We start from the raw sequence: 25,108 nt of genomic DNA, 5'->3' as shown, positions 1-25,108 counted from the left end.
CGACCACTTCCGGTGGGCCAGAGGACCTTGTGGACTCAGCCATGGGGCGGAGGAGGAGGAGGAGAGTCCCTGAGCTGCCCTGAGGAAGATTCGAGGCTTGTTGCCTGCTGGATCCTGGCCAGTTCCTCAGTTCCGCTTCGGAGGAGCCCAAACGCTTCAGGCTGGGGAAGCGAAGCCCAAGAGCCTCTGCAGCTGTTGGAGGCTGGAGAAAGAAACTCTGTGTGTGTGTCTGGGGATGGAAGAGAGACCTCAGAGAAAAGGACAATATTTGTGGGGGGGAGAAGCATGAAAGGAGCCCAGAGGTTCTGCCTGGGTCAGGGGAGGGATGGATGCCCCACAGAGGCTGCCTGGATCTGGGGATACTTTGTGCGACTGGCTGTGTCCAGATACACAACTGTGGGGCAGATTCGGACTCTGCCGCATCCTTCAGCTGCAGGGGCGGGGATCTGGCCTCCTCCAGGCGCTCAGAGAAAGGGAGATTGGAGGAGAATCATTGGGGGGGCGAAGCAAAAGGAAGTCCACTTTCCCCTCCGGAGCTGGCATGAAACTCCCCCTAGAATGCAGCCCCCCAAGACTGAAATTATTCCCCCTCCCACTTTCTCCGCTTCTCTCTCCGCGGGGAACCATCTCCTCCATCGGGCGAAGTCAAGGGAGGCTCTGCCCGGAAACCGATGACGCTGCTGAAAGGAGAATTCCCATTGGTCCTCCTGCTCCTGCTGGAAACTCCCAATTCCGAAGTCCGAGAAAACTCCTCCTCCCCCCGATCCAGACCCCCCGATTCCGCCTCTGGGGCTGGGAGCCTCCGCGTCTTTCTCCTCTCCCTTTGGGGCGCTTGTGGGGCAGCATCCATGGCTTTCCCTGGGGTCCCCCTGATGCTGCTGCTGGGGGCGCTGGCCAGGATCCCCGGAAGCGAAGGGGAGAAGGAGACCCCCGGTAAGGAGGGGGCTGGGCGGGGGAGGAGGGGGGAGGAAGGACCCCGGAGGGGAGGGAGAAAGCCGATGGGTCTCGAGAGTCTCCAACAACCACGATCTCTGCGTGGTCTCCTTCCTCTTCCTTCCCACATCCCCCGCAAGAGAACGGAGAGGGACCCCTCCTCCCGGTCCTCCAATGTAGCCGAGGTGGGAAGTCGCAGCCTGGCCCCTCCACCCCCACACAGGGCTTCGGTGGGAGGGGGCTGCATGGAAAGAGAAAGGGAAGGAAAAGCGAAAGTGAAAGAGGGAAACTGAGGCATTTTCAGCCCTGAATCCCGGGAAGGAAAAAGAGGCATTTGAGCAAAAGTCTTTTTGCTAATTCCGAAACTTCACTTTTTCTTCTGAATCTCAAATTTGAGGTTTTGAAGGTCAGGCATGAGGGGGGCTTCTGTCTCTTAATGGGGAGACTTTGAATTTGGGGAGGAACCCCCAACCCCCCATAATCCCCACTGCTCTCTCGGGATCTGGAGGGGGGAGGAAGGACCCCGGAGGGGAGGGAGAAAGCCGATGGGTCTCGAGAGTCTCCAACAACCACGATCTCTGCGTGGTCTCCTTCCTCTTCCTTCCCACATCCCCCGCAAGAGAACGGAGAGGGACCCCTCCTCCCGGTCCTCCAATGTAGCCGAGGTGGGAAGTCGCAGCCTGGCCCCTCCACCCCCACACAGGGCTTCGGTGGGAGGGGGCTGCATGGAAAGAGAAAGGGAAGGAAAAGCGAAAGTGAAAGAGGGAAACTGAGGCATTTTCAGCCCTGAATCCCGGGAAGGAAAAAGAGGCATTTGAGCAGAAGTCTTTTTGCTAATTCCGAAACTTCACTTTTTCTTCTGAATCTCAAATTTGAGGTTTTGAAGGTCAGGCATGAGGGGGGCTTCCGTCTCTTAATGGGGAGACTTTGAATTTGGGGAGGAACCCCCAACCCCCCATAATCCCCCACTGCTCTCTCGGGATCTGGAGGGGAGGGGAGACTGAGGGAGGGGGATATTGGGGGCTCCCCAAAACTCTCCCTTTTGTGAAGGGGGCGGGAGACCCTCCCTTTGAGAGGCTCTGGGGGGGCTGCGGGGAGTCTTTTTTGGGTAGGGGGAGAGGAAACAGTTGTGATCCCCGAAAATCCTCCAAAGGCTGGGAGTTGGGTGAAGATTCAGGGGAAGAAGAAATGTTGGGGAGACCCAGGGAAGGTGGGGGTTGAAGGGCTGGGAGACCTCGGGAGAGTCAGTCTAGATGTCCTCATTGTCCCTTCTTCCCATATTCCCCGCCCCCAAAGGAAGAGAGAGTGGGAGGTGTGGATATTACCTTCCCTCCAGTCTAGAAAGTTCCTTCAGTCCCTCCCCCATAGTCCTGGCCGCTTTCGATCAGCTTTCCCTGCAGAGAGATCTACTCGGGTTGAGTGTCTGGGTTTCTGCCTCACTTTTCCCACCCTCCCCTCCCCCTCTTTCCTCCCTTCCCCCCCTCCAGACCCCCAGCAAGTCTGCCTTCCTCTCTGAGACTGAGAGAGTCCCCCCACCCTCCTCCAGGGGGCGTCTTCCACCAGTCTCTCAAAGAAAGGTCCCCCACCACCCTCCCTCCTTCTGTGGGACCCTCCTCCTTTCCTAGTGGCTGGGAGCGATGGGTCCTGGAGTCCCTCCTGACGGCCTTCCTCCTCCTCCATCCCGCAGCCCATTTCCTGCTCCAGGCGAAGGAGGAGTGCCTCTTCCTGAACGGGACGCAGCGGGTGAGATACCTGTTCAGGGAGACCTATGACCGGCAGGAGATTTTCCGCTTCGACAGCGACTACGGGGAGTTCGAGGCCGTCACTCCATTGCTGCAGCCTGATGTGGACGCTTGGAACAGAGATAAGCACCGCCTGCAGATCATGAAATCCCAAGTGAATCTCTGCCGGCACAACTACGAGGCGGCCCAGACGGGGCAGGTGGTTGGCCGGAGAGGTGAGTGGGGGGGGGATTTTGGGGGAGGGGATCCAGACCCCCACTTTTTCCTTTCCTTGATTGATGGAGATTCTCCCGGATGAAGATTTTTCTCCTTTTTTATTCTCCTCCCTCAAATTCCTCCTCCGACCATCATTCCCATCACTCTCCCTTTTCCTCCCAAGCCCCCCCCCCAGATCTCCTCCTGCCCGGAATCTGGGATCCCATGATAGGATCCCTCCAAGGGATCAACTTTATTCATTCACCAACTTTAAAAGCTCCCAGAGGGATCCTGGATGGCAGCACAGAAAAAACATCAAACTACAAAAACGGTCCATATACAATATAAAATTTAAAACGCAAGGATGATTAAAATTCAGTAATAAGTTAATTAAAAGATCAATTAACTAACTAAAACATGAATTAAAAGGGGGATTCAGGCCTCTGAGCAGCCCCACAGCTGCATCCTCCTCTTGGCCCCCCAGCAAACCCCCAAAGCCCCATTTGGACCCCTTTCCGGAAGGCCAGTAAAGGAGGGGCTCCCTCCCCCTCTGGGGCCTTTGGGATTTTAGGATTAAAACAATGAAGTTTCAAAGAGAATCAGTGAAAGCGGATGATGGTCTCCTTTCTCTGCAGCTCTTAGTTCTCTTTACTCTTTATTCTGAGTCATTTCCACTCCAGCATCTTTTAAATCCAACAAATAAGTAAGTAAAATAAATATATATAAAATGAAATAAATAAAAATATTAAAATTAAATAAATGAAAAATTAAATAAATAAACAAATAAAATTAAAAAATAAATAACAAAATAAATACATAGATAATAAAATAAATAAATAATAAACTAAAGACAAATTCCTTGTGTGTCCAATCACACTTGGCCAATAAATTCTATTCTATTCTATAAACTAAAGAATAGAATAAATAAACTAAACAATAAAATAAATTAAAATAATAAATAAATAATCAATCAATCAATCCAGATAGAATTTATAATTATGAATCAAACCCGAATCACCCAGAATCCTGGTCTGGCGTTTCCTCTGCCTTGAGCAGAAGCCGATTCAAAGGCTGAGAAATTTCATTCAGCCAATTTTGGGGGTCTGGGAGAAAAGCCCCCCTTGAAACCTCCTTTTTGATCCCAGATTCAGCTTCCCCTGCAAACAAATCCCTTCCATCTTCCTTCCTGGGGAGGCTCCTGATTTGGGGGGGAGACTCCAAAAACTCCCACAAACCTTAAAACTGAATTTGGGGTCATAAGAAAGAAATCCAGCCTCCATTCAGCCCTGAAGCCTCAGATTGTTTGAGTCTCTCTTCCAGATTCCTTGCAGATCGCCTAGATTTGTTTGTGTAATTTACATTCTCTGTGTAATAATAATTTTATTTATTTCTATCAACTGATGGGGTTTCAGAGGCCAAACATTGTGCAAATCAAAGATTTCAGCTGCACTTTTTGCAATTTTCAAAAATTTGGCAACTCCAAATCTCAACCAACAAATGCTCTGTTTTACACATTGGAAAAAAGAATCAGAACACAAAATACAAGCTTGATGGACATCACCTTGTAGAAGACCCTCATTCTGTCAAAGACCTTGGAGTTCTCATATCAAATGATCTAAGTGCCAAAGCCCACTGCAACTACATCGCCAAAAAGGCTTTAAGAGTTGTAAACCTAATCTTGCGTAGCTTCTTCTCCAGAAAGATTACACTACTAACCAGAACATACAAAACATTTGCTAGACCAATTCTCGATTACAACTCATCTGTCTGGAACCCACACTGCATATTGGACATTAATACAATTGAGCGTGTCCAGAAATATTTCAGAAGAAGAGTCCTCCACTCCTCTGATCGCAATAAAATACCTTATGCCACCAGACTTGAAATTCTGGGTTTAGAAAATTTAGAACTACGCCCCCTTCGGCATGACCAGAGTATAACTCATACAATCATCTGCTACAATGTCCTTCCTGTTGAAGACTACTTCAGCTTCAACCACAACAATACATGAGCTCACAATAGATTCAAACTTAAAGTGAATCACTCCAATCTTGATTGTAGAAAATATGACTTCAGTAACAGAGTTGTTAATGCCTGGAATGCACCACCCTGTGGTCTCATCCCCAAATCCCCAAAACTATAACCAAAGAATATCTATTGTTGACCTCACTCCATTCCTAAGAGGTCTGTAAGGGGCGTGCATAAGAGCACCAGCGTACCTACCGTTCCTGTCCTATTGTTTCCTTTGGTTGTATTCATTTTGTGTGGTTATTTCATGCTTATATTTATATATAATGTTGTGTTTGACAAAATAAATAAATAAATAAAAATAAATTTGGCCTTTCCAGGGAAATTTTACTCCTTTGATGGAAACAGAAAAATCTTGAAAGCATCATCACATAAGAATTACTTAATTCTGAGGTTCCCATTGGGAGCCCAGGAGCTTCTCCAGAAATAATCAGTTGCCATAGAATGAAATCAGATGTTTCTCCCGTAAGAGAAAAAAACAGCCCCATCCTAAGAGAGAAAGAGTTTTATGGGGAGATCCTGAGCTTTTGCTGCTTCCTTAAATTATTGACTATTTCAGGGGAACCGACAGAGATTTTGTTCTCCACATATTCAGTCTGGAGGCAAAACTCATTTTCACTCCCAAATTCTTCCCAGCAAAGCTAGGAGGATGATCACATCCATGTAATACGATATTAGAATTTAGTATATAAATAAATAAATGATTTTCTCTCAAATTTGAGAGACAGTTTGAAGTATTTTTACCACCAAAGCGGATGTTTCCCTGGAGATAATAATCCCCTGATTGATAATATTCAACACTGAATTATTTCTTACTATCAATTCAACATTCTTCTTGTCTGCCATATTTGAAATAATTTTCATTTCAGCAATATTTAACATGGGAATTTCCTCACTTCTACTATATAATTTATCTGATGATGTTACTTTAATTACCGTAGTCTCTTTGGGGGAATTTTCTCTTCGTTTTTCTTTGATTTCTGAGCTACTTTTCCCTCTGGAGAGATCCGGGCGTCTCCTTCCCCCGAGAGCCCAAAGCTTTTCTCGGGCCACCAAGAGAGGCTCTCAACTTTCCTCAAACTCTCCCCAGAATTAATTCAGCCTCCATTTCTCTGAGAAAAATCACATCTGAGTCTTGTTTCTTCTTCAATAGACCCCAACAACTTCCCATCTTTCGCTAATATTTTTATCCAGAATCCAAAATGAGCATCTGTTCTATAGATGTGTGATCAAAAATGAAAAATAGATCTGTGTCATATTTTACTGCATTAGGCATCAAGCTTGATACCAAAAATAAATCTTGAATAACATGATGGGGGGCAGTTAAAATGTACTTTCTACTCCTGCTGTTTTAAATCAAGAGGTCTCCATTTGTCTCTTAAATTGGATTCCTGGATGGGCAGAGGGAGAAATTTGTGTCCCTTGGTAAGTATTTTAAAAAGAAAAAAATATATCTTTTTCCGGTCCACTTAAAATCTCCAGCAACTCCCATCTGGCCAAATTGGAACCCCGAAATCTTCACCCTGCAGTATTGGAAATAATGAGTTTTGGGATGGGCTATAAAAATAAACATGTAAAAATGCCAAATTGCAGCTTTTGAATTTCCACTGATTTAAAATCTGATGCTTCCATTTTCTTGTTAAAAGACTTTTTTTCTCATCCAAAATTTGCATTTTTTGTTTTTAAGAAAAGGTCATTTTCAGTTTGTAAAGCCACTCCCTTCTTTTAGCAATTCCACAAAGGCCTTTAATGTCCCAAGATGCAAATGGGCTTAGCCTGAAAAAAGACAACAACCCACCCCTGAAATGTTGCTATTTGTCTGCGTGGAAACCTGACCAGATCCCAGGTTGGAATTACAAATAACCATTTAAACATTGGTTGTTCATAAGCATCATAGAATTTACTGTTAATAAGAAAATCCCTCAAGAGAAACAAAATGTTTAGCAAAAGACTCAAGAGTTGGGATGGATCCATGGTCAACTCTCTTGGGGGGCTCATGCAGACTAACCCCCCCCATTAATCCATCCAAGAGTTTACAGAGGTTACAGACTAACAGAGTTGGAAGGGACCTTGTAGGTCATCTAGTCCAACCCCCCACCCAAGCACTACACCATTTCTGACAAATGGCAGTTGCAGCATTGGCTGAAGGAGGAGATCAAGAGGGATTCTCTCCAAGCTTCTGCTGTGATCCTGGGATCTGCCTGATCTCCTCAGCCTCCAACTGCCCCCACCTTCCCTTTCCCAAAGATCCCCTTGGGATCCATTCCACCAGTGGGGAAATCTGAACCGGTTTGCTGCTGGTTCGCTGGCTGCGCATGTTTACTGTGCACCAAGCACGCACTACGCACACATGTACACTGTATGTCAAGCACACACTTTTATAAGTAAAAGAGCGAAGGGAGGGAATCAGCTGCACTGCGCGATTTAGCTTCACTAGAAAACAGGATTTCCTGCTAAATCTTGCGGCACAGCTGATCATGGGAAATACTGCTTCGAACTGGTAGTGAACTGGTAGCATTTCACCCCTGACTTAAAAGATATAATATTTTCAGGAGTAAAAGCGGATGTTGGCCTGAACTAACCAACTTGGTCTCCTGTTCTGGGCCCTCCTGTGTCTCTCCTGTTCCTCCTTCTCCTCCTTCCCTCCAGCCAAGCCCACCGTCACCATCTCCCCCACCAAGATGGACCCCGCTTCCCCCAACACCATCCTCCTCTGCACCGCGACGGGCTTTTACCCCGTGGAGATCGAGATCCAGTGGTTCAAGAACGGGCAGCCGGAGAAGGAGGGCGTGGCCTTTGGGGAGGAGCTCCAGAACGGAGACTGGACCTACCAGCTCCAGGTGATGCTGGAGACCCAGCCCCAGCAGGGGGAACTCTACACTTGCAAGGTGGAGCACGCCAGTCTGGAGGCTCCCATCACCGTCCAGTGGGGTAAGCCCCTAACCTCGCTCTCTTCCTTTTTTGGGGACCCCATCCTGCCCTGAGAAGGGGGAAAAGACCCTCCTTGTGGGGGGAGCCAGAAGGGACCCTTCTGGGGGAAGGTGGGCCTGATCCTCCTGCTCAGGTGAGGCTCCTTCTCCTTCCCCAGAGCCCCGTTCCTCCAGCTCTGCCAGGAGCAAACTCTGGACGGGAGTCATGGGGGCCGTGATAGGAGCGGCCTTCCTGGCTGTGGGGCTCTTCTCCTACCTGAAGAGCAAGAAAGGTGAGTCTGGGGGGCTGGAGGAGAGGTTGTGGGGAGGGACCATCTAGGGGAGGCCTCTCATCAAGCTTAGCAGGTGGCCAAGAGGGGCCCCTTGAGAAATATTTTGGCAGCTTCTCTTGTTTGAGGGGCTATAAGTGAAGGTTACACAATCTATTATGGGCTATCGATGGGGTGGGGGACCCCGTGAGTCCTCCAGCCCATGAAGGTTTCTGATTAGGTCTTTTTCTCCTTCCAGCAACTCCCATCCAACCACCTGCAGGTGAGTTTCTCCTCTTCTTCCTTCATCTCAGCCGCTCCTAAAAGTTATAAATTCCTTAATTTTCTTTTTTTTAAAAAAAAAACAAACATGTCTGAAGAAAACCTTCTTGCTGTGAATACAGCAAATTTTTAGATTTTGGGCAGCTTTTCCTTACAGAGATCTGAAAAAGGATTGCAATTAAAAACAAAAGCAAACACAAATGCTAAAATCTGGCCCAGAATTTTTCCAAATTGCAGAAGGGAAGGGAAGGAGGGGGCCATTCCTCCCTTCGGGAGGGAGCACCCCAGGTTTACATCCCCCCACCCATTTTGTAAGCCACCCACCCATTCTGTTAGGCTCACTGTGGAGGGGGGTTCCTGAGGGTATTCAGGCCTCCCTCCTTTCCTCCCTCTCGGAGCTCAGATTCTAATGGTATTTAGGGTCTCCTGCTTGATGGTATAAATGTGCAGGGTCTCCCCTACTCGAGCAGGGGGTTGAACTAGATGATCTCTGAGAAATCTATCTTAATTCCACCCCCGTGGCCAGTTTTAAAATGGATGAGTCCTGTGCTATTATGCATTATGCACTGTGGTATTATAGGCCCCTTCATCCGTGGTGGCTCAGGCTGTAAGATAGCCTGTTATTAAAACACAGCTGCCTGCAATTACTGCAGGTTCTAGTCCCACCAGGCCCAAGGTTGACTCAGCCTTCCATCCTTTATAAGGTAGGTAAAATGAGGTCCCTGATTGTTGGGGGGGCAATAAGTTGACTTTGTAAATATATAAATAGAATGAGACTATTGCCTTACACACTGTAAGCCGCCCTGAGTCTTCGGAGAAGGGTGGGATATAAATATAAATTTTAAAAAAAATGGCAGGAGATCTGCCCAGCTAAACTGCTGATAATTAACATAGCATCTCAGGATTTGTTCTATCATTGCGTTTGCTCGTTCTGTAGCTCCATCCGTACTCGGATGGAAGGTGGAGCTAAGTCCTTGAGAAGATCCTATCAACTTAATGAACTCCCTCCAAAACTTCACCGTGAACTGGACCCTCCCTCCCTCCAGTCCGAGATGATCCTTCTTGGCACCCCATGCAGACTCCTTTGGGTTCATTAGTTGGAATCTTTGCTGGCTATTATTCCTGACCCCCCCCCCTTTCTCCTTGTGGGAATTCACCCATTTTCTGGCCAAGTGATCCCAAGCTCCCCACTTTACTGCCAGCCCCATCCTAGCCCCATCTTCTTTCTTCATATGAATCGTCTGCAGCAGGGGTGAAATGTAAAAGTTGTTACTACTGGTTCTGTGGGTATGGCTTGGTGGGGGGGGTAATGTGACTGGGTGGGCATGGCCATTTTTTTTTATTTTTACTTTTAAAAGCATTTTTTCTACAGCCTCTTCAGCTGAAGAGGTTGTAAAAAATGCTTTTAAAGGGTTCTGATGATCCCACTGAGCTGCGCGATTATCAGGTTTTTTTTTAACTTTTAAAAGCATTTTTTCTTCAGCCAAAGAAGTGCTTTTAAAAGTAAAAAAAAAGTCTCTGATGATTGCGCGGATCAGCTGGGCGTGGGGGGGCCCCAGGGATTTTTGCTACCAGCTCTCCGAACCACTCGCCGCCATTGCTACCGGATCGGACAATCCAGTCTGAACCGGGAGGATTTCACCCCTGGTCTGCAGGGAGGGAGGGGGGGAAGGGGAGGGGGGCCCATTCTAATTAACCCTCTAATTAAGTCGGAGAATCCCAGAATCCCCTGGAGATGAAATGGGGAGGAATCCCTGGTCCTTCCCAGCCTTTTCCTCCCTGAAATGGGCGGATTCTCCCTCTATCCGTCCTTGCTTGTCAACCACTCCCCTGCAGTGTGGGCCTGCCCTGGGGTTGGGGGCTGAAAGGGAAGAAAAATATGTTATTTACACTAAAGGTTTCTCTTTATATTCTAATTTTCTTTCCCATCTGTTTTTCTTCAGCACTGATGAATTAATCCTGCTCTTCGATGAAAAAGCGTATTTTTTCTTTAGGGAGGAGGAGAATGGCAGCCTGGACCTTCTCCTGCTGAGATCCCCCCTCTCAACTTCCATTCAGGGCCTCTCTCTCTTGGGAGGAAAGGGTGGAGACCATCTAGACTGTCCCCAGGGATGCTGAACTGACCTGTAACTCTAGTCCCCTCATCTCTCCTGGCTTTGAACCCACAGCAGCTTCATCTCCATCACTCTTCCTCCAAATCACTTCCCTTCCCTTTGCTATAAAAGAATAAAATTCTGATGTAAGAAAACTCTGGAATCTTTCCTTCCTCTTCCTCCTCTTCCTCTTTCCTGCCCCCACAGGAGGCTCCTCCCTCCGCTGCCTCTGGATCCACCATCCCTGCTACTTTGGGTCCGAAGCCAGAACTGGATCGGGAGGAGGGTGGGCAGATCCAGTGAGGGGAAGGGGCTGGAGCCCCACTCCTTCTTGGAGTCCCCTTGCTCTGAAAAATCTACCTTTAGCCATTCCTGGTGTGGAAGACATTTGCCAGGGAGGGGAAGACCAGCTCTATGGGAAAGAGGGAGGAACTCAATGGGGCAGCCCTGAGTGGAAGACCCCTCCCTTATTCCCAGCATCCCAAGATGCCTCTAAGTAGCCCTCCAATTGAGCCTCGCCCCCTCCAGAGGTCACCCAGACTGACTCTACAGGACTCCAGAGGCCTCGATCTCTTAAGGGCAGAATTTCCCCCTCCCCTTCCTCATCTGGGGTCGTAGGGTCATCATATGAAGAATCTGTCAGTGTGTGATTTTAGGATTTGTCTCAAACACAGAGAAGATTTGGGCTCCTGTCGACAATACCTGCCCTTGGAAGATAGTGTGGGGACAGCTGGAGAAGGGGCAACACCAAATGTATCAGTGAGTGACAAAAAAGTCAGATTTCCTTAACAAAGAAAAGGCATTGTTGGTGGTAGATGCTTCATTGCTCAAGGGAACTGAACCAGCCATTTGTAGACAGTCAAACTTGGGTGGTTGGCTGTTTCCCAGGTGGGGGGAACGTATCAAAGACGTGACTGAGGGGCTTAAAGAAATAATGAAGTCCACAGATTCTTCTCCCTTTTTCCTCTTTCATGCGGGGAGGAATGAAAAAGTCCCTGGAAACGATGCCAAGAGACTCGGAGCAGGTAGGGATGGGAGCCAAAGAGTTGGGGGCACAGGTGGATTTCTCTTCCGCTCTCCCAATAAAGGGAACTATCCAAGGATGGAAGGCAGCACCTTGGAATTCAAGCCTGGCTTAGGGGATGGTTCTCTGGAGGGAAATTGGGATTCTTGGACCATGGTCCACAACACCCACATGGGGGGCTTCTGGCAGGGGATGAGCTGCCCCTCACAAGGACCCAGAAGGTCGGCTTTGGACATGGACTGGCTCTCCTCATCCGAAGGGCCTGAAAGTGGGAGGGAGACCAAGTTTTAGAAGCTAATTGGAAGCTGAAACCTCAGTGGAATCAGCCAAATAAACCAACTAGAAAACAAGGGAGACTGTGGCCGGCAGAAGCTACGGAGGCTCTACGAGGAGGTTCCTTCAAGGGCACAAACTGGAACGTATTTAAAGAGGCTGCAAGGAATGGACAACATACTGATGTGAACGAATAAATAAGCTTCTACTGTCTCTGCTTATATTCAAAATATAAAGGTTGGGATTATCCATCCATCCATCATCTCTCTCTTTCTCTCTCTCTCTCCATCTATCTCAAATTTTTGTATCCTCCCATCTCACAACAAGTGTCACATACAACAAAGCTAAAAACAGGTATTAACATGAAAGTATTAAAAAAAACATTCAAAGCAATAAAAATATTTTAAAAAGAAGGAATATTAGGCAAAGAGTCACTTTTTTCAACGCCATTGTAACTTTGAACAATCACTAAATGAACCGTTATAAGTCAAGGACTGCTTTCTTCAACGTGCTTTAACTGATGGAGAAAGGAGAAGAGAACCAGCATCAGGTATTCTGGAAGGCCCCCTTCAGTTACTTCCGGTGGGCCAGAGGACCTTGTGGCTGCCCCACCTAGAGACTCAGCCATGGGGCGGAGGAGGAGGAGAGTCCCTGAGCTGCCCTGATGAAGAATGGAGGCTTGTTGCCTGCTGGATCCTGGCCAGTTCCTCAGTTCCGCTTCGGAGGAGCCCAACGCTTCAGGCTGGGGAAGCGAAGCCCAAATGCCTCTGCAGCTGTTGGAGAAAGAAGTGCTGTTCTGTGTGTGTGTGTGTGTGAGTATGTTTGTGTGTGTGGATGTGGGGTGGGGGTGTCAGAAAGCACTCAGAGAAAATAAAAGTCTTGTGGGGGAGGGGAAACATGAAGAGAGCCTAGAAGTTCTGCTTTGATCAGGAGATCGATGGGAGTCCCACCAGAGTCTCTCTGGATCTGGGGCCAATTTTGTGTGACTGGGTGTCTCCAATCACACAATTGTGGGAGAGGTTCGGACTCTGATACCTCCTTCAGGTGCAGGGTGGGACCTAGTTCTGGCCTGCTGAGGCCAGTGCTGAGTCAGGGGGGAGTTTGACCCCTCCAGCCCCTCCCCCATCCCAGGAAAGGATTGGGGGCATCTCAGGATAGGCTCCCTGTGGGACGTCTGCCTGCTGCAGCTGGGAGAAGGTTGGGGCTCTGATCTGGTATCTCCAACCATTAGCTGGTATTTTATCCTCAGCCCTCAACAGCTGCCCAGCCTCCACTGCCCCCACCTAGCTGAGAGAGATCGGCCTGGTTAGCCTGAGGATGGGAGGCCACCAGGAAGCATCTGGGCTACTGAATAGGCTGAAACTCCTCCAAGACAAGGAGGGTGAAGCTTCAGGCCCTCCTTGAACTCGCCTCCCTCAAAACATTCACTTCCCATTCCTCTTTTAGTCTTGCCTGATCTCCCTGAAACTCTCCCCCTCCCCCCTTTCTCAGTTCCTGCCGAAGACTCGTGGGAACCCAATTCCCCTTGTCCAGAGAGAGAGGACAAGGCGAGAATGGAACAGAAACCCTTACGGGGGAAATGAGGGGTGTGTGTCTCACCTTCCTTGGTCCTTTCCCCCACCTCTAAATACCTTTTAGCCTTTCCCACCTTCCTGAGGCTCAGGGCACAAGGCAGGTAATTGGGGGTCTCCAAGCCCTCTTTACCCTCCTCCTCGGGAGCGATCCCCCCTTTCCTGCCGGTCTCAAGTGCCTGAGGAAGCCCGACCCCCAGTCTTGGGTCAGGAGGGAGGAAAGGCTGCCCAGGTAGAGCAGGAGGGAAAACTGGGGGACGGAGGGAGCGAGGGGGGGACTGAGAGGGAAATGCGAGATAGGAAAAAGGAAGGGCATGGGCAGAGGGAGGCGGAAGAGGGGGAAGCGAAGAGAGCGAGAGGGGGGGAAGGGGAAAAATGAGAGGGGAGGGAAATGCGAGAGACGAATAAGGAAAAGCGAGGTGGGAGTGAGGGGGAGGGGAAGAACAGTGGAGTCGAACATCGGGCCCAAACAATGGAAAATGGAACTGGAAGCGTCATCGGTCTCCAGGCAGAGGAGCCACCGCTGGGTCCTTTGGAGGAGATGGTTCTCGGAGGCGCCAGGGGACGTTCAAGATGTTCAGCCTGGATTTGGCCTTTTTGTCCGCCCATCGAGCCCTTCCCAGGACCCGGGAGAGGCGGAGGCAGGACTTTGATGGCACCAAAGGTCTCCTGGCGGGATTTAAGCAGTTGCAAGCAGAGCTGCCTTCTGCAATTGACTGAGGGGGATTTTGTCAATGCCCAGGGTGTTCAAGGGCTGCTCCAGATGTTTGGGGATTGTCGGAATGGGCTGCCTCAAAAGAGGAAGGGAAGGAAAAGCGAAAGCCAAAGTGGGAAACTGAGGTATTTTCAGCCCTGAATCCCCAGAAGGAAAAATTTTTGAAAAAAATTTGAGACTTGCATTCTCAATGAGGATCAATAAGTCACAGGGAAAGTCTATGAAGTCCTGTGGAGGAGATTTGAGACCACCATGTTTCTCCCACTGAGAACTTTATGTTGCTTGCTCAAGGATGGGTTCACCACAGAGTTTATTTATTCTTGCTCCTGGAGGTGAAACTACAAATGTTGTTTATAATCAAGTTTTGTCTTAAATTAATATTATACTTCATTTGAATAATATTTTACTTCATAATCTGTATACTGTGCTTATACTTTTAAAACCCTGTAAATAAAATTGCTTTGATTTGACACTAAAGATATAATTCATTCCTTTTCCTGTCTAATTCAAGATTGAGATAAATAGATACCTGGGCAACGCTGAGTAATCGGCTAGTGATATATAAAAAATAACCAAACCATTCTAGAAACACAACAGAACAAAGCTGAAAAACCTCCTCAAATGCATTTGGGTCGATATAAAAGGGGGAAAAGAAGCTCAGAGCCATGATGGGGGAACATTGGAAGCCCCCCAACTCAACATCAAATGGCCACTAAATGAACGGTTGTAAGTCAAGGACGATGTTCTTCAATCTGCTTCAACTGATGGACAAAGGACCAGAGAACTATAATCAGGTTGTTTGATGATGGTTACCAGGTTGGTGTGGATGCTTAGCCACCCATGGGTAGACTTTCTCTGGGGAGACCCCTCCCCCTCCCCCTCCTCCTGAACAGTGTCCTCCCCCCCTTACTGGGAGCAGGGAGGGTGAACACACAAAGGGTCCGAAGGGGGAGAATTTGGGTCCTTCGGCCACTTCCAATGGGCCAGAGGACCTTGTGGCTGCCCCACCTGGAGGCTCAGCCATGGGGCGGAGGAGGAGGAGGAGAGTCCCTGAGCTGCCCTGATGAAGATTCGAGGCTTGTTGCCTGCTGGATCCTGGTCAGTTCCTCAGTTCCGCTTCAGAGGAGCCCAAACGCTTCAGGCTGGGGAAGTGAAACCCAAGCGCCTCTGCAGCTGTTGGGGGCTGGAGAAAGAAACTGTGTGTGTGTGTGTGTGTGTGTGTGTGTGTGTGTGTGTGTGTGTGTGTGTGTGTGTATGGCAGAGACAACTCAGAGAAAAGCGCAATATTTGGGGAGGGAGCATGAAAGGGGCCCAGAGGTTCTGCCTGGGTCAGGGGAGGGATGGATGCCCCACAGAGGCTGCCTGGATCTGGGGATACTTTGTGCGACTGGCTGTGTCCAGATACACAACTGTGGGGCAGATTCGGACTCTGCCGCCTCCTTCAGCTGCAGGGGGGGGATCTGGCTCTGGCCTGCTGAGGCTGGTGCTGGGCCAGGGGGGAGTTTGACCCCTCCAGCCCCCCCATCCCTGGAAAGGACCCAGGCCACCTCTGGACCCACAAAGCTCTTCAAACAGAATCCGGAATTCAGGATCTGTCTAAGCTGTCTTTGCATAACTCACTGGACCCGAATCTCCCCCAAAGACTAGAAAAACCATTTTCTATGGATGTAGTGAAAGAGGAGCAGAAGAAAGAGAATGTCTGTTTTTTGGATAGTTTGTGGGGGGGGAGATTTCCAGACTGTGATGGTTAAAAGGCTGTAATGCTATAATGGAGGATATGGGATCACTGAGGTCCCCAGAATTTCTATTAAAATTCCAGGTTATTTTATAAATTATAAATTCATTGTTTGGTTTGATATACTGTCCATCCATCCATCCTTCCTAAATAATATTGAAACCTTTTACAAGGAAGAAAATCCGCTCAGATCCTCTTAGAAATATGGATATTTTCTTCTTCTTTTGGGAAAAGGTTTCCTCCAACTCCCCTCCAGAAGGACGGAGCTGATCTCAGAGTCCGGATTCTTAGGACTTGGGAGTCCCAGGGCGGATTTCTCTCCCCGTCAAATCCCTTTTCTCTCCCGAGCCTTGCAAGCAAAAGGTGGAGTTCCCTGGCAGAGAAGAAGCGGCAGGAATGATGGAGCCGCTTCGTCCAGACGTTCCGAGCAAGAGACGCGCGTTTCAAGGAAGAGAATCGCCCTTTTCTCTTGTGAAGCCAAGAGATCCCTACGGAGATTCTCCCGTGAAGTGGGGAGGAGGCTGGGAAGAAGATCCGGGGGGGATTGGGAGGGAATCCCTGCAGATCCCCTCCGCCTCTTCCTGCATGGACTGTCAGCTGAGGGTTTTCCTGGCTTCCCTTCGGATTGGGGGGAGTCTGTGACCCCAAGTCCTGGCTGGCTGTGGGGCTGCCTCCCCTTGTCACCCGGTGCAGCTGCTGGGGCTCCCTCCTTCCAGACTGAGACGGACCCAGAAGGACCCCTTGAGCTCTGGATCCTTTGCCTTCCGGGGTCTCACAGGTCCAGTCTGGGCGCCCTGGGGTAACTAAAGGGCATCTAGTCCGCCTCCAGGCGCTCAGATAAAAGGAGATTGGAGGAGAATCATTGGGGCAGCAAAGTCCACTTTCCTCCGGAGCTGGCATGAAACACCCCTAGAATGCAGCCCCCAAGACTGAACTTATTCCCCCTCCCACTTTCTCCGCTTCTCTCTCTGCGGGGAACTATCTCCTCCATCGGGCGAAGTCAAGGGAGGCTCTGCCCGGAGACCGATGACGCTGCTGAAAGGGGAATTCCCATTGGTCCTCCTGCTCCTGCTGGAAACTCCCAATTCCGAAGTGCGAGGAAAACTCCTCCTCCCCCCAATCCAGACCCCCCGATTCCGCCTCTGGGGCTGGGAGCCTCCGCGTCTTTCTCCTCTCCCTTTGGGGCGCTTGTGGGGCAGCATCCATGGCTTTCCCTGGGGTCCCCCTGATGCTGCTGGTGGGGGCGCTGGCCAGGATCCCCGGAAGCGAAGGGGGGAAGGAGACCTCCGGTAAGGAGGGGGCTGGGAGGGGGAGGAGGGGGTTGGGAAGGATCCCGGAGGGGGGAGGGGAGAAAGCCGATGGGTCTCCAGAGCCTCCAACAACCTGGATCTCTGCGTGGTCTCCTCCCCTTTCCTTCCCACATACCCCCCAGGAGGACGGAGAGGGATCCCTTCCCCCCTTCTCCGATTGTAACCGAGGTGGGGGTCGCAGCCTCTCCCGCTCCCCCTCCAGTGCCTGGGTGGGAGGGGGCTGCGTGGAAAGAGGAAGGGGAGGAAAAGCGAAAGAGGGAAACTGAGGCATTTCCAGCCCTGAATCCACAGAAGGAAAAAGAGGCATTTGAGCAAAAATCTTTTGGCTTCTTCAGAAACTTCCGTTTTTCTTCTGAATCTCAGAATTGAGGCTTTGAAGGTCAGGAAAGGGGGGGGCTTCCGTCCCTTCTGGGGGAGCCCCTGAATTTGGGGAGGAGACCAGGAACCCCCAACCCCCCATAATCCCCCACTGCTCTCTCGGGACCAGGAGGGTGAGGGGGGAGTAGTGAGAGAAGAGGATTTGGGGGCTCTCAAAACCTCCCCTTTGGGAGGGGGCTGGAGACCCCCCCTTTGAGAGGCTCTGGGGGGGCTGCAGGGGGTCTTTTTGGGGAGGGGGAGGGGGAGGGGGAGAGGAAACAGGGGTGATCCAGAGGGGAGTTTCAGCAGGTTCTGAGCAGTTCTGGAGAACCGGTAGTAAAAATTCTGACTGGCCCCGCCCCCATCTATTCTCTGCCTCCAGAGTCCCAGCTGATGGGGTGGGAATGGGGATTTTGCAGGATCCTTCCCCTGCCACGCCCACCAAGCCACGCCCACAGAACCCGTAGTAAACAAATTGAAACCCCCCCACTGGCTGCGATCCCCGAGAATCCTCCAATCCAAAGGGAGGGAGGTGGGCTGAACATTGGGTGGGGAAGAAGAAAAGTTGGGGAGACCCAGGGAAGGTGGGGGTTGAAGGAAGGGCTGGGAGACCCCTGGTGAATCAGTCTAGATGTCCTCATTGTGCCCCCTCCCCATATTCCCCGCCTCCCCCAAAGGAAGAGAGAGGGGGAGGTGTGGATATTATTAGCTTCCCTCCAGTCTAGAAAGTTCCCTCCGCCCCTCCCCCATAGTCCCGGCCTCTTTCGATCCAGCTGAGTTTCTGCCTCCCTTTTCCCACCTCCTCCTCTTCCTCCCTCCCCTCTTCCTCCCTCTCCCTCTTCCCCTCTCTTTCTTCCTCCCTCTCTTCTCTCCTCCCCTTTCTCCTCCCCTCTTCCTCCCCTCCCCTCTCCCTCCTCCCCTCTTTCTTCCCTCCCCTCTGTTTATTTCTCCACTGTCCCCCCCAGCTCTCCTTCCTCTCTCTCCCCATCCTCCTCTTCCGCCAGTCTCTCTCCCGCCACCCTCCCTCCTTCCGTTTCCTCCTCCTTTTCCTAGTGGCTGGGAACGATGGGCCCTGGGTCCCTCCTGACGCCTTTCTCCTCTCCTTCTTGCAGCCCATTTCCTGATCAGACGAAGTGCCGCTTCCTCAACAGGACGCAGCAGGTGAGATACCTGGTCAGGTGGTTCTACCGGCAGGAGTTCGTCCGACAGCGACCTCGGCCGTGGCCGTGAGTTGGGGAAGGTGGATGCGACGCTTGGAACAGAGATAAATTCATCCTGCAGACAAGGCTGATGTGGATCGCACGGCACAACTACGGGTTTTCCAGAGCAATTGTGATTGGCCGGAGAAGAGTCGAATTTTGATTTTAGGATCCCGAACCCTTTTCCTTCCCTGGATTGATGAAGATTCTCCCGGATGAAGATTTTTCTCCTTTTTTATTCTCCTCCCTCAAATTCCTCCTCCGATCATTCCCATCACTCTCCCTTTTCCTCCCAAGGTCTCCTCCCGGGAATCTGGGATCCTTCGATTCCATCCTCCAAGGATCCACTTCATTCATTCACCAACTTTAAAAGCTCCCAGAGGGATCCTGCGAGGCAGCACAGAAAAAAACGTCAAACCACAAAAACAGCCCATGTGCAATTTCAGATTTCAAAGGCAAAGATGATTAAAGTTCAGTAGTAAACATGAATTAAAATGTGACAAATGTGATAAATAAATAAATTTCAGCTCTGAGCAGCCCCAGCCTCCTCCTCCTCTTAGCAAAGCCCCAGAACACTTGGACCCCTTTCCGGAAGGCCAGTAAGGAGGGCTTTCTGGGGCCTTTGATTTGTTAAAACAATGAATCTTCAGGAATCAATGAAAGCGGATGGTGGTCTCCTTCTCTGCAGTCTTAGTTCTCTTTATTCTTTATTCTGAGTCATTTCCACTCCACCATCTTTTAAATCAACAAATAAGTACGTGTAAAATAAATAAATATAGGAAATTAAATAAATTTTAAAAATAAATGAAATAAAATGATTAAATAAATCTTTTTAATGTTCTAGATAATAAAATTAATAAATAATTAGAATAGAATAAATGTTAAATAATAAATAAACTCAATAAATAAATTATAATAAATAAATAATCAATCAATCCAGATAGAATTTATAATTATGAATCACCCAGAATCCTGTGGCTTTCTCTGCCTTGGAGAAGCCAATTCACTGAGAAATTTTGTTCAGCCAATTTTGGGGTCTGGAGAAAAGCCCCTGAAACCCCTTTGGTCCCAGACTCAGCTTCCCCTGCAGCCAAATCCCTTCCGTCTTCCTTCCTGGGGAGGCTCCTGATTTGGGAAGAAACTCCAAAAACTCCCACAAACCTTAAAACTGAATTTGGGGTCATAAGAAAGAAATCCGGCCTCCATTCAGCCCTGAAGCCTCAGATTCTTTCATTCTCTCTTCCAGATTCCTTGCAAATCGCCTAGATTTGTTTGTGTAATTTACATTCTCTGCGTAATAATAATTTTATTTATTTCTATCAACTGATGGGGTTTCAGAGGCTAAACATTGTGCAAATCAAAGATTCCAGCTGCACTTTTTGCAATTCGGCCTTTCAGGGAAATTTTACTCCTTTGATGCAAACTGAAAAATCTTTAAATTATTCTCACTTAACAACTGTAAAAGTCTGAGGTTCCCATTGAGAGCCCAGGAGGTTCTCCAGAAATAATGTGTGGCCATAGAATGAAATAAAATGTTTCTCCCTCAAGAGAAAAAAACAGCCCTAAATTATTGACTATTTCAGGGGAACAGACAGAAATTTTGTTCTCCATATATTCAGTGTTATGTATTCATGTTTGTACCTTTAAATATTTGGGCGGGAAATCAGCACGTTGCTGATTGGACGAAGCCGCCAGTAGAACTGTATAAAAGGAGAGGTTTTTCCCCAGCCTGTTGCTGGGTTCACCCTATATTAAAGAGCTGTTGTCACTACCCTGGTCTCCAGCCTCGTTACTTCCAGAACTTAACACTGGCGACGAAGGTGGGATTTCGAGGCTAAGGAGAACCAGAACCGAGCTGAAGCACGATGGCTCCCAGCAAATCAGGGCAGAAAAGCGGAAATGGCCAGTTACCGCCCGCCTTGACCAGCCAGAGAGAAATGGGGCGTATATGACCCGTTTGAAAGCTTTCTAGAAGCCAACGAACTGCAAGGAGTTCAGATAACATAAAGGGCTTATTTCTTAAGCCACTGTGGTCGGAGGTCATCGATATCGGAAGCCCTGGCAGAGCCAACGCCGATACAATCGGTATCGTGGCCAACTCTGCAAACCTTACTAAAAAACCATTTTCAACGCCGTCCAAATCGTCGGCGGTTTGAATTCGGAGAGCGAAGACAGATGGAGGCGAATCCATCGGTGACTACATGGCCGCCCTAAGGAAAGCGTCCAAGGACTGCGGATACGAGACCTGGGCGGTGCTGCTCGACAACTCATCCGAGGGTCAGAGACATCCGTTTGCGGCGACGGCTGCTAGCAACCATTGGCGCTCTGGGCGAAGCCAGAGCACATGAAATGTCCACCCAAGCGGAGACACTGCAAAGCCTCTCCCACCAAAGGCGAGCACAAAGCCAACTCCAGTGCACAGAGGAGGAGATTCAGACCGAATCCGACAGTGAGGATGAGGAAGGGTCTGCCGAACCAGAACGCGACAAAGAGGACCGAGGCGAATCGGAAGCTGCGGAGGTCAACACCAGCGCCAACGCTGCAAGTTTAAAGACGCAACATGTCGGCGGTGCGGAAGAAAGGGCACCTAGCTCAAGTCTGTCGGCGCCCAACCTTCCCGAAAATTCAAATCGGCCAATCAGAGCGGGATCGGAAGGCGACCCGCGATTGGCTCAAACAAGAAAAGCGCTTAACAAGCGACTGTAGTCATAGGCCGCGCCTCGACCCGAGTGGAGAAGAAGATCTTCACCAAACCTAAAATAGAAGGAGTAAGGTGCCGACTCGAAGTGGTCAGCAATCACCATCATGTCTTGGGACACTTTGGCGAAGTCACTGCCATCAGTCGCGAAGCGCCACCTGCAAACTCAACGGCTACGGGTCCACGATTACCAGGGGAATCGAATCCCTGTTCGCGGGACCACCTCTGTCCAGTGTCACGGACCTCACAAGAAGACCCTGCCCATCACAATCGTGGGACTCTGCCTGGTTGTTAGGACTAGACTGGTTTCGTGCACTGGGCATGGGGTGACTAGCATCTACAGAAGTGACTGTAACCTGAAAGACATACTCTTGAACGAGTTCAAGATGTCTTCAAGGACTGCCTGGGCAAGTACAAGGGGACCCCTATTTCCTTCAACTTAGACCCCAGGTAGCTCCCATTAGGCTAAAGGCGAGGAGAGTCCTTTTGCCCTTAAGCCAAAATTGACAAGGAGCTAGATAAGCTCATAAATCAGGGATTTTGGTGCCAGTCGATCACGAAAGTGGGAGACGCCAATCGTCACCCAATAAAACCAGATGGGTCAATTAGAATTTGCGCTGACTACAAGGCGACGCTAAACAAAGCCTTACAGAAAAGCGCTTACCCGTTCCGTGGTACAACATTTGCTGCACTCTTTGGGGCAAGGGGTCTTTGCAAAGTTAGACTTGGCCCAAGCCTACCAACAACTGCCCGTGCGCCAACACAGCGAAGCCCAAGCGATTGTAACTCAGGTGCATTCAAGTGTGCCGATTACAATTTGGGGTGAGTGTGGCTGTTCAAAACTTAATGGAGCGACTTCTGCAAGGGCTCCCAGGGTAGTTCCCTACTTGATGATATTGATATCAGGGAAAACGTGAAGGTGGGGAGCGTTGAGAAAGGTTCTGGGCATTTTCGGACGCGGACTAAAGGTTAAGGTAAACAAATGCCAGATAGGGTCGAATCCGTGATTCTTGGGCTACGGATAGACAAGAAAGGAATTCACCCACTGAGAGCAAGGTCAAGGCAATTAGAAGGCTCCAGCGCCCAAAAACAAAACAGAGCTACAGGCATTCCTGGGGCTAGTGAATTTTACGGGTCTTTTAAAAACAAAGCGACTGCTGAACCGCTGCATAAGCTTTTAGGGAAAAATACTGTTTGGTCTTGGGGAAAGTCGGAAAATAGGGCTTTCGAAGCAGTAAAAAACCTGCTCTCGAGCGATAGCCTGCTCATCCAATATCATAACTCATTGCCCCTAGTGCTGGTTTGCGATGCCTCCCCTTACGGGGTAGGTGCTGTACTCAGCCACAGACTTCCAAATGGCACAGAAGCCCCTATAGCCTTCTACTCTAGAACGATGTCCTCCCCAGAGAGGAACTATAGCCAATTAGATAAAGCACTAGCATTGTGTCAGGGTGAAAAATTCCACAATATGTTTTTGGGCGATTTTGAAATTGTGACTGACCACAGACCGCTGTTAGGATACTGGCTGGCGACCGCCCAACGCCTGTGGCACTTTCGCCACGCTTGACCCGATGGACCATTTTCAGCCGCTTATTCTTACAAGCTGCAGCATCGACCAGGAAAAGAAGTGGGGCATGCGGACGCGTTAAGCAGATGCCCACTACCAGGGCGATCAAGACCCCACCGGGACGCCCATCCTGCTTATTGACTCTTTGGACTCTGGCCCAGTCACATCTAAGGAAGTGGCTCGGGCATCATACCGACATTATGTTAAGGACTGTACTCGGTTGGGTACAAGAGGGTGGCCCCTGCGGGCAGCTTTTAAAATTTGTTAAAAGCGTGATGAGCTCTCGGCTCAAGGGGTGCCTGTTATGGGCGATCGTGGTAATCCCGGATAAATTAAGGGAAAGGTACTGGACCTCCTCCACGAGGTCACCCAGGGATCGTGGGATGAAGGGGCTAGCAGAAGCTATGTGTGGTGGCCACTCATGGACTCAGAGATTGCTGAGAGGGTAGGAAATGCCAGGCTTGCCAAGAGTCCAGACCCCTACCCCAACGCCCCAGTCAGGGAATGGGAAAAACCCCAAGGGCCCTGGTCAAGAATCCACATTGATTTTGCTGGCCCTTTCCATGGCCAAACCTTCCTAGTGGTGGTGCATTCTCTAAATGGTTGGAGATCATACTCATGAAATCCACTACGGCCGAGGCAGTAATCGCAGCCCTGCGCCACCTATTCGCAACCCACGGGTTGCCTGACACTCTGGTGTCCGACGGCCGCAATTCACGGCAGCCCAGTTTGAGAATACTTGGCAGAGGAGGGCATCCGACATGCCCTCTCTGCGCCTTTCCACCCTCGTCGAATGGCCTTGCAGGCGTTCCGTCCGGGCGCTAAGGAGGCATTGTCCAGGCTCAAGCCAGGTGACTGGCAAACAAAGATAGATTTCTTTCTGGCCGTTCAGCACAGAACCCCAAGCACGGCTACAGGCAGAAGCCCAGCCGAATTATTGATGGGGAAACTCGGTGCCCACTTGACCGTTTGAATCCCATTACACCAGAGGGTTACAAGGGGAACTAGAAAACAAGAAATGGGCATAGGCGATCGAGTGTGGGCCCGCAACTATGGGGACGGCCCAAGTTGGCTCGAGGGCAAATCATAAAAGCAACGGTCCAAAGTCATACTTGGTGATTACAAGACAACCGAGTATGGAGGCGCCACATAGATCAGATAAGAAACGAATAACTGAACAACCCGAGCCAAACAGACAGATCATGACCACTCCTTATTTGAACCCACAGCTGACCATGACCGGGAGGCAAGACTTAGCTGAGGTCCCGGAGGTCCAGCGACGCCATCAGGTTCGAGGCGAGGAAAATTACAGTAATCCAAGGCGGATGGCCAAGAAAAAGTCTGCAATAATCCAGGGCCCGATGGCCTAGAGAAAGAGCTGGGAGGAAAACAGACCCTCCGACCAGCTCAAGACACCACCCAGGACTGAACCGCGCAGGTCTGAAAAAATTACTATTTGGTACTACGTGAAAAATAACATGTAAATAATATGTAAATAGAGGCAAAGTGTTTTCTGGGAGGGAGGAGTGTATTCATGTTTGTACCTTTAAATATTTGAAATCAACGTTGCTGATTGGACGAAGCCGCCAGTAGAACTGTATAAAAGGAGAGGTTTTTCCCCAGCCTGTTGCTGGGTTCACCCTATATTAAAGAGCTGTTGTCACTACCCTGGTCTCCAGCCTCGTTACTTCCAGAACTTAACATTCAGTCTGGAGGCAAAACTCATTTTCACTCCCAAATTCTTCCCAGCAAAGCTAGGAGGATGATCACATCCATGTAATACGATATTAGAATTTAGTAAATGAATAAATAAATGATATTCTCTCAAATCTGAGAAATAGCTTCAAGTATGTTTCCCTAGAGGATGTTTCCCTAGAGATAATAATCCCCTGATTGATAATATTCAACATTGAATTATTTCTTACTATTAATTCAACATTCTTCTTGTCTGGCATATTTGAAATAATTCTAACTCCAGCAATATTTAAAATGGAAATTCCCTCATTTCTACTATATAATTTATCTGATTATTTTTAATAATCCCTGAAAGTGGCCTGAAGATCCTTTCATCTGGGAAGAGGGACTGTTGTGACTCGTCCTCCCTCCTCTCCTCAGCTGGGCCCCTCCCGTCTCCAACCGGGTCTTTTATCAGACTCTGAGTCTGATAATGAAGATGAATGGCCTGTCATGCCTCCAGCCCCGGCCCTG

At 49.4% G+C, this 25,108-nt stretch overlaps 2 protein-coding genes across 4 annotated transcripts in view; both read left to right on the top strand.

Moving 5' to 3' along the window:
- The window catches only part of LOC131192675 (uncharacterized), a 371,955-nt gene that overhangs the window by 88,846 nt on the left and 258,001 nt on the right, over positions 1-25,108 (top strand). The window lies entirely within an intron of this gene.
- The window catches only part of LOC131192814 (H-2 class II histocompatibility antigen, E-S beta chain-like), a 69,694-nt gene that overhangs the window by 39,723 nt on the left and 4,863 nt on the right, over positions 1-25,108 (top strand). Inside the window, exons 1-6 of one of the 3 annotated variants that reach the window (XM_058172363.1) lie at positions 772-933; positions 2,621-2,890; positions 7,548-7,829; positions 7,987-8,100; positions 8,336-8,359; positions 10,302-10,447. In XM_058172363.1, the coding sequence (XP_058028346.1) occupies positions 849-933; positions 2,621-2,890; positions 7,548-7,829; positions 7,987-8,100; positions 8,336-8,359; positions 10,302-10,315 (789 nt within the window). In that variant the 5' untranslated portion in view covers positions 772-848 and the 3' untranslated portion in view covers positions 10,316-10,447. Of the gene's footprint in view, positions 1-771; positions 934-2,620; positions 2,891-7,547; positions 7,830-7,986; positions 8,101-8,335; positions 8,360-10,301; positions 10,448-25,108 lie in introns of those variants that run through there. The other 2 variants (XM_058172364.1, XM_058172365.1) reach the window with 2 other exon arrangements.

The sequence above is a fragment of the Ahaetulla prasina genome, chromosome 2 (assembly GCF_028640845.1).
Source record: "Ahaetulla prasina isolate Xishuangbanna chromosome 2, ASM2864084v1, whole genome shotgun sequence".
In the NCBI taxonomy this organism is placed as follows: domain Eukaryota; kingdom Metazoa; phylum Chordata; class Lepidosauria; order Squamata; family Colubridae; genus Ahaetulla; species Ahaetulla prasina.
This window is presented reverse-complemented; position numbering and strand designations above follow the sequence as displayed.